We start from the raw sequence: 9,153 nt of genomic DNA on the forward strand, positions 1-9,153 counted from the left end.
GCATTTCTTAATCCAAGGTGGCTAATTTTGAACTACTCCCAACCAACAATCTATATAAGGAAATTGATTCCAATGTCCATTCTGCATAACTATTTCATGGATAGCTATCACTTCTTTTACTACAAAGGATCCTTTCGGGGTTCAGTGGACCCCAAATGTTGGCCACTCGAGTTGACAAAAGTTAATTAAATCACCCTTTTTCATCTTCACCCCATAATCTGCCTGCTTTGCAAATTTGCTAAAGTTCCGTAAAACACAACCCAAAGGAGTACCTGAGTTTTCTACACGGGAGTGACCTGCACCCATATTAATGCCTACAAAAGTGCGCCCAACGCACACCAAATACCAAAAGATCCTAGTCACAGACCGTTCGCAAAAGTACATCTTACGCGCACCAAATACCGGGCCAAAAATCCCCCGGTACAAAACCAAATCGAACAAATCTTTGCCCCCGGATCCAGAAACCAAATTGGGCAAGGGAATTCGTATACTCACTCAGGTATCCTAGAGATCTCAATCAGAATGCCGGAATGTGTGTCTGGCGTCCTCAGAAACCAAAAATTTTGCACAGGTAGCCTTTAATCTCCCGGGTACGCCGACTCACGTCTCAAGCCCCCTGGGCGAGCCCAAAAAGGCAGCTCGGTACACACTTCCCGTGGCGGCAGGGACGATCTTGTCACTGGGTTCCGGGGTGATCCAAAGAACTCCTGCCTAGCTCACCAGATTGTTGCAAAAAGCGGTTCGTTTCTCTGGAGGCTCGCAAAAATCACAGACACACAAACATCAGCCGGCACAAAAGGATGTATTTGTTTGCAAACAAGGTCAGAGTGGGGCATTGATGCCCAAATCAGCTTCTGACCCCCTAATTGTGTTTGCAAGCGTAATTTATCTTCTCTCTCCTGACCACGTGTGCAGACACCGGAACTCTTACAGCTACTTCCGTTTCATACAAGCATACATGTAGTTACATCATTACATACATCGCATGTATAGTATAATTACCTACTTAAGTATGCGGGGCAGAGGGGTAAATATGTAACAGCTTATTAAGCATGCCCAGAAACTACAACAGTTCGCCAAAAGTTCATACCCCAAGGCCACAGTCAATTGAATTCCAGCTTCTGTATCAGCATGAGAAAGGCTAAGGCGGGTGAGGGGGAGAAAGGAGCCTTGGGCAGTATTTCTTTCTTATCAGGTGCAAGATGCAAGCTGCGCATTTCTAACAATATTCCATTTCTAATACCTTGGAGGTGGTGGCAGCAGTGCTGGGGGGAGTGGGGTGGGGATGCTGTGGGGGGGCAAGGCCTGCAGCCTCCCTCTGCTCCCTGCAGGTGGCAAATATGGAAGCGGGGGCCAAGGCCAGCCCCCTCGCTCTTTCCTGCATTGCTCCCTCCAGAGGCAGGGAGAGCAGCAGGCCTAGGCTGATACAGCGGTGGCATTGGGGAGGGAATGAACAGGCCCAGCCTGGCCTGGAAACCACAGTGCGGAGGATGGGGGGTTGGGACTGGCCCAGACATGGCAGCAGGGAGGTGGGAGGAGGGACGGGCCTGGCCCAGCCCCACAACAGCAGTGAGGTGGGTGGGGAGGCCAGGCCTGGCCCCGCAGTGGAGTGGGGGGAGACAGGGAGTGGGTCCGTTCCCAAAGGTCAGGGCAGGGAGCCAGATGCCTGGCATAACCCCCATCCCCAGCCCACAGTGGCAGCCTGTAGCAGCAGGATCTGCACCCCCCATCCTGCGCCTTCATCCTGGCTGTGCAGCGCCTACCTCTGCCCCAGCCCCAGCCCCAGCCCTGCTCCCTCCCTCACCACCGGTGTGGGGGCAGATTGAGGCCTCCCACTCATTCCAGCTCCTGGGGCTGGGCTCTTCCCAGTGGGGGGAGTTGGGCTGCTCTGTGCTCAGGGCAGGCGGCAGTGGTGCTGGGAGGTGGGTTGGGGGGGCTATGGTGAATTTTGGGGTGGCTGTAGTTCCCCATGGCCCCCTCCCAGTTCCACCACCTCCCGCCCCAAGCACAGCCCAGTCTAGCCTCAGATGAGTGCTGCCCCAGCCCCAGCCCCAGCCCCAGAAGACTTTACCTGTTGCCAATGCAATCAAGGTCTTGGAATATATTCCTATTTGTTACCTTGTAAAATGGGTTCCCTTTATGTGAATTTGAGTTATTCGCAGTTTTTCAGGAATGTGTATACTGCATAAAGTGAGGGAAACCTGTAGTTCATTTGGGAGACTGACACACAGCTTAGCCTAACATGGCTGTAAGCATCTCCACTGAAAAGCCCTACTCAAATTTCATCTTCAGTAGTGCTCTGTTCACCAAATTACATCTAGAAGCATAACACATATCCTGTTGTGTCAACTGTAGCAAAGCTTGGGGGAAACATAAGAAGGGCACTGGATGACTACAGGCAAGTAGGTTATTTTTACCTATGTCCCCACGATGATGTGGAGAGATTCTGAATTAAGTTAAAGCCAAGTGTGTGCTCTTGTGCCCCAACCCTGTGTCACAGGGCACTAAGGTGCCTGTTCCTTTAAAGGCTGAAACTGCTAGGGAGAGAGCCCTAGCAGTCAGTCAGGAACCCCTCAGCTGCAAGTTACCAGGGCAGCAGGAATGAGGGCATTAGCCCGTGGTCAGCTGACCGGCAGAGGCAGGGCCTGTGGCATATATAAACTCCAAGGCTGGGACCAGAGGGTCAGTTCTCTGCCAGCAGCTAAAGGGGAAGGAGATTTTCTAGAACAAGCTAAAGGATGAGTTTTGACAGCCCATCTCCTGCTGCTGGTAAAGTTAAGGGATTTCAGGAGGTCACCAGACCCTGGCCTACAAGGCATGTTGTGCTGGGGGAAGGGTGATTCATTTAAAGGGACAAAGCACACCCTGAACTGCTTGCATTATGGTATAGTCCAGGGGCTTGTGTTTTGATTTTGGTTTGTAAGCTGGTGGATTGGGCTGAGGCTATTGGGGAAGGAGGAGGCCTCACTGGGGGCCCACTACAATGTGGGGACCCCAAGCATGAGTGTGGGTGCAGGGTGCACAGACCCTGAGTGCCAGGGGAGGGGGAGGAGACAGGGAGAGGGAAAAAAGGGAGGAGAAGGAGAGGGGGAGGGAGAGGGACCCCCGCAGAGAACCCATTAACGGCCAGAGGCCAAGTCAAACTAAGGCCTTGGAGGGACCCTGTGAATGCCATCTGTGAGGCTTGGGGCAGTTTGGAGCCACGCATCTAGCCCAAAAGGCTGAGTGTGTCCTGAGACGCCTACTCTAAAATAGATACCAAAAGGGGTCTGAGAACCTGGCAAGTTCCAGTGGGGTCCAATAAGACTGTGCCCAACATAAACTTGGGGGCAGCCTCCCTATTCATAATTATTACCAACAAGACATGGGTGAGAAAGAGGGTGCCCATTGGGCCCAATTGGCATGGTCAGGGGGCCCTTGGGATCTTGCGGCCATCCCTGGGGACCCCAAACATGACACCCTGCAATATCACCAAAGGCATAATATATTTTCTCACATACTCCTGCCCCCAAGTAAGACATGCACATTATTTTGGGAAGAAAGAAGTGAAGATGATGGCGGACTACCATGCTCTGGGGTGCATGCTAAAGGAGGTAGGCACACAGGTGGTTTTCTCTTCTATCCTACCAGTGAACGGACGTGGAAGACGGCATGCAATGTGCATCACGGAGACCAACTGGCGGCTTCGGGAATGGTGTCTTGAGGCAGGCTTTGGCTTCCTTGACAATGACCGGCACATCACAACAAAAGACATGCTTGGAGGGGATGGGCTCCACCTTTCCCCTAAAGGTAAGCGTGTGTTCTCTTCTAGGTTGGCAGATCTCCTCCGGTGGGCTTTAAACTAGGCTCCCTGGGGGAAGGGAAAGACGAGAGCAGAGGAAACATCGGGCTGCCAGACCAAGCAACACCCACAAATACAACCCAGCCTAGGCCGACGAGTGGAACATATACACAGGTAAGCGACAGGGGCCAGGACAATGCTGAAAGTAGGGGGCCAGTGCACACATCCACAGGAGGCCTCAAATGCCTCTACACAAACACTCGTACTATGGGAAACAAGCAGGAGGAACTTACCCTCCTGCTAGCTGACACCAACCTGGACATAGTGGGGATCACTGAAACGTGGTGGGACCTAACGCATGACTAGGTGGTGAATGTCAAGGGCTATAGGCTGTACAGGAGGGACAGGATAGGAAGGAAAGGTGGGGGCGTGGCACTCTATATTAAGGAGGAATACACAGCCACATCAATTAGCAAAGAATCAGAGGAGGGGCACACTGAAGTGCTCTGGGTTAGACTACAAGGCAGTCAAGGGGCAAGAGACTTAATGGTGGGGGTCTACTACAGACCTCCCAACCAAGGGGAAGAGCTAGACCAGGAATTCTTAAGTCAGCTCACGGAGGTAGTGAAGTCAAAGGATGTGGTCATCATGGGGGACCTGAACTTTCCAGACATCTGCTGGGAAGAGCAGTCAACCAGGTCTGACCGCTCACGTAGGTTCTGAGCTCAAATGCCGGACCTCCGTCTAACCCAGGAGGTGCACAGCCCCACCAGGGGAGATGGCTTGTTGGACCTGGTGCTGGCCACGGGTGACGACCTGGTGAGGGGGCTGTGGGTGCTTGACCACCTGGGCGACAGCAATCATCGCCTGCTGGAATTCACCATCCAGCGCAAGGTGGCAAAGGCCTACAGCAAGGCAGCAGCCCTAGATTTCAGGAGGGTGGACTTCAATGAGCTAAGGAGAATAGTCTGGGAAGCACTGAGGTCCCGGAGGGGAGGGGAGCCAGGTGTCCAAGGAGAGTGGTCACTCCTTAAGGAGACGATCCTCCAAGTCCAAAGGGAGGTAATCCCAATACGGATCAAAGGGAACAGGAGGGCACATAAACCCCCATGGCTCACCAAAAGCATCTGGGAATGTCTCCTAGCTAAAAAGGAGGCGCACACCCAATGGAAGGCAGGGACCATCACCAGGGAGGACTATACTGCAGTTGCTCAGGGATTCAGGGGGGCAGTCAGGAAGGCCAAGGCCAAGATGGGACTGGGACTAGCTTCCCAGATCAAGGACAACAAGACGTCCTTTTTCAAATACATAGGGGGTAAAAAGAAGGTACCAGGTAATGTGGGGCCCCTGCAGGACACGCTAGGAAATTTGGTCTTCACACCAGACGACAAAACCAACATATTTTACGATTTTCTTTGCCTCTATTTTCCTGAGCAGGGACCAGAACAGTCACCCCCGCTCTGGCCCCCCTTAGATCCCAGGGAAGGCGCACCTAGGCCAAGGGTTAGTGAGGATCTAGTTAGGGAACTTCTGGAAGGACTGGATGTATTCAATGCAGCCTTCAGGCAGCTGCAGTGGTGTCAGTGGTGGTGGGGGTGGTGAGTGCTGACCAGTGGTTGGTGACAACCCACAGATGCCACTGGCAGCGGTGGCCAGGGGCGATCAGCAACTGGCTGCAGATGCTGCTGGCGGTGTCAACTACTCTACAGTCCAATAACTGGGGACTGGCTCCAAGGTTGGACCCAGACAGTGGTAGTTGATGGAACCAAATCAACATTGCACTCAGTGACCAGCGGTGTCCACCAAGGCTCTGTTCTTGGACCTGTACTCTTTAATGTCTTTATAAATGATTTGGACTCTGGTGTTAGAGGTGGACTGGCCAAGTTCACTGACAACACCAAACTTTAGACAGGAGTATCCATACTTGAGGACAGGCTCGTGATCTAGGTTGACTTTGATAGGCTTGCAAGGTGGGCAGATGAAAACCTGATGACATTCAATGCAGAGAAATGCAAGGTGCTTCAACTTGGGAGGGGAAAAAACCCCACATGACACTTATAGGCTCAGCAATGCTACACTCGCTATCATCATGGCTGAAAGAGATTTGGTAGTCATGACGGACCACAGGATGAATATGAGCCACCAATGCGATACCACAGCTCGCAAACTGAACAAAACTTTGGCTTGCATCTACCGATGCATCTTGAGCAAGATCCAGGATGTTATCCTCCTGCTGTACTTGGCCTTGCTGAGGCCACAGACTGGAGTACTGGATCCAATACTGAGCTCCACAATTCAGGAAGGACATGGAGAAGCTTGAAAAAGTCCAGAGGAGAGCCACGCGCATGATAAGGGACAAGAGAATAGTCCTTATGAAGACAGGCAGTGAGCTATGGGACTCTTCAGCCTAGAGAAGTGCAGTATCGGGGGGGACTTGGTGGCAGCCTATAAGTACATAAGAGGTGTGCATCAGGATCTGGGGGAACGCCTGTTCACCAGGGCACCCCAGGGGATGACAAAGTCCAATGGTCACAAACTCCTGCAAGACCATTTTGGCGGGACATAAGGAAAAACTTCTATATTGTCCAAGCCCCCAAGGCCTGGAACAGACTCTCCCCAGAGGTGGTGTAAGCACCTACTCTGGACACTTTCAAGAAACATTTGGATGTTTATCTTGCTGGGATCCTTGGACCCTAGCTGACTTCCTGCCCCTTGGGTAGGGGGATGGATCCAATGATCTTATGAGGTCCCTTCCAGCCATAATCTATTAAATAATTTCTGAGTTTCTCTTGTAGACAGCAGTACCAGCCCACTGCACTGCACCCCAGCACCCACTCTGATTTGGGGGAGACAGGGGCCCTGGGGCTCACCCCAGTGAGTCCTGGGGAGGGAGGTCCCCTTTTCCAGGACTCCAAGGCAGACACTGAAGCCACCTCAGTGCCTGATGGGTCTCTTCCCTCTCCCTCCCAGAAAAACCTCACTTCCAGCCTGCTCAATGGTCCCTCATCAGAGGGGGTCAGGGTGGAGTCCCCTAATAGGCCAATCTTGTCAGGACCCTACGCAGACCCCCCAGGGCTCCAGCTCTACCCTATCATTTTGTGAGGGACCCCTCCACCCCCATCCTTACCCCCACTCCTTTCCCAAAGGGCTGCGGAGCTCTCCCAATCACAACTGGAATCCAGGGTCTTAGCAGATCAGGGGGGCTCAGACAGTGCCTAAGGAGCCTGCTGAGCCCCAGGACCAGGAGGAGGATCCCCGAGAATTGGCAGGCTCCATGGAGCTTGCAGATCTCTGTGTTCTGGTGGTCCCCATGGGTGAGCTACTTGCATTTCTTGATCGCGACTACACATGGTGGTCTGCCAGCAAGGTACAGCTTACCTTGGACCTGTATTGGGGAGATTTTGATAGTATCGTGGTGACTGAGACTGCGAGGGCACTGGTGGGAGAAGGCAAGGGGCCCAAAAGCTGCAATGCCCAGATCTATAGGTGGGCCCTCAGTTTCATAGACACCCAGGAGGGTGCTGCGTGAGCTGGCAGGCCCCACACCAGGTGCTAAAATGCTCGAGGTCCCTGCTGAACTCCACCCCTTCAGCCATGAGGTTGTTTAACATCGCGACCCTCAATGTCCACAGCTGCAGGAAAGGTGTCCAGAGATGCTGGGTGCTCTCTTTCCTTCGGGGGAGGGGGGGGGGTACCCCATGGTATTCTTGCAGGAGACCCTGATGACTCCGGCTGATGAGCCTAATTGGCAGCTGGAGTGTGGAGGCAAGGTCTTTTTTAGTCACCTCTTAGCCACCTCTAGTGGGGTGGCCATGCTGTTCTCCGCAGGACTGCAGCCAAAGGTTCTCCTGGACATTGAGGCGGTGCCAGGCTGCCTGCTGCACCTCCAGGTCCAAGTGCCTGGGCTGGGCCCAAACCTTCTGAATGTGCACGCCCCTGCAAAGGACCTGGAGTTGGTGGATTTTTTCCACCAGGTGGCCACTTAAATCGGCACCCTCAACCAGCTGCAAGTGCCTGGTCCTTGGCAGGGACTTTAACGTCACCCTAGACGTGCAAAACTGGTCAGGCAGGGAGCGGAACCAGACCACCACGGGCGTCCTCGGGGGGATCCTGACGGACGACTCCCTGTTGGACGTATGGCGTGCTTGCTACCCTACCGACCCCCCACCCCGCCTTCAACTATGTGAGGGTGGGGGAGGAGCAGGCACGCCACTCCCGGTTAGACCAGATTTATATCTCTTTGCCGCACCCACTCCTCTGGCATCCAGCCAACCTCTTTCAGCAATAACCACCTTGTCTGGCCCAAGCCACGCTAGGGCCTGGGCATCCGAAATCAGCCTACTGGCATTTCAGTGCCAGTCTGCTGTAGGATGTAGGCTTCCAGGAAGCCTTCTGGGAGTTCTGGCTGGCCTGGCAGGAGCAACGGGCAGCTTTCCCCTCAACTCGGCGAAGGTGGGGCATGGGGAAAGTGTGCACCCAGCTTTTTTGCAGCAGCTACAATTGGGGGCAGGCCTGGCAGAGGGAGGCAGTCCAGGATCAGCTCAGGTGGGAAGTGCTGGAGTTGGAGAGGCACCTGGCCACCAACCCAACCAATTCTGTCCCTCTGTGGAAAGTGATGGGAGAGGTGGAAAGAGCTTTGTGCTCGGGATGATCACCGAGCTCACGTGTCTAGCTCCTTCAGGACATGGACTGCGGCTCCTGCTTCTTCTATGCCCTGGATAGGAGGCAGGGGCTGAAGAAGTACATCACCTACCTTCTGGTGGGTGAGAACACTCTCTTTCTCTTCACGGATCCAGGCGAGATGTGCCGGCGCATGCGGGACTTCTACAAAGAGCTCTTCTCCTTGGATCCGACCAATGCAGAAGCCTGTCAGACTCTGTGGGAGGGACTCCCACAGGTCAGCACAGGTGACTGGGATTGGCTGGAAGCTCCTCTCACTCTAGCCAAGTTTTTGGCTGCCCCCTGCCTGATGCCTGGCAACAAGGCACCAGGCATTGACGGGCTGACTGTGGAGTTCTACCACACCTTATGGGATGCCCTTGGCCCAGACTTTGCCACGGTCTGGGATGAATCCCGGGGAAGTGGGGAACTCCCTGTAGTGCCAGAGGGCTGTGCTGACCCTCCTCCTGAGGAAGGGGGATCCCCATGACCTGAGGAACTGGCATCCCATGTCCCTCCTCTGCATGGGCTACAAGGTGGCAGTGAAGGCCATCTTGCTGCATGTGCGGTCTGTGCTGACAGATGTTCCATCCCGACTAGACATTCACAGTGCCTGGACATTCCATTTTCAACAACCTGTACCTGGTCTAGGACCTCCTGGAGCTAGTGTGCTAGGAGGGCCTGTCTTTCACCCTACTATCCTTGGACCAGGA

At 53.9% G+C, this 9,153-nt stretch overlaps 1 protein-coding gene across 1 annotated transcript in view; it reads right to left on the minus strand.

Annotated features, from left to right (window-relative positions):
* The window catches only part of LOC149857375 (purine nucleoside phosphorylase-like), a 54,413-nt gene extending 47,021 nt beyond the window's left edge, over positions 1-7,392 (minus strand). The window contains exons 1-2 of the mRNA XM_090063942.1: positions 7,326-7,392; positions 7,160-7,217 (exon numbers count right to left, since the gene is read on the minus strand). Coding sequence (XP_089920068.1) covers positions 7,160-7,217; positions 7,326-7,392 — 125 coding nt within the window. The remainder of the gene's footprint in view (positions 1-7,159; positions 7,218-7,325) is intronic.
* Positions 7,393-9,153: the final 1,761 nt, after the last annotated feature.

Source organism: Crocodylus siamensis, chromosome 9 (genome assembly GCF_052110815.1).
Source record: "Crocodylus siamensis isolate JL-2025a chromosome 9, ASM5211081v1, whole genome shotgun sequence".
Lineage (NCBI taxonomy): Eukaryota > Metazoa > Chordata > Crocodylia > Crocodylidae > Crocodylus > Crocodylus siamensis.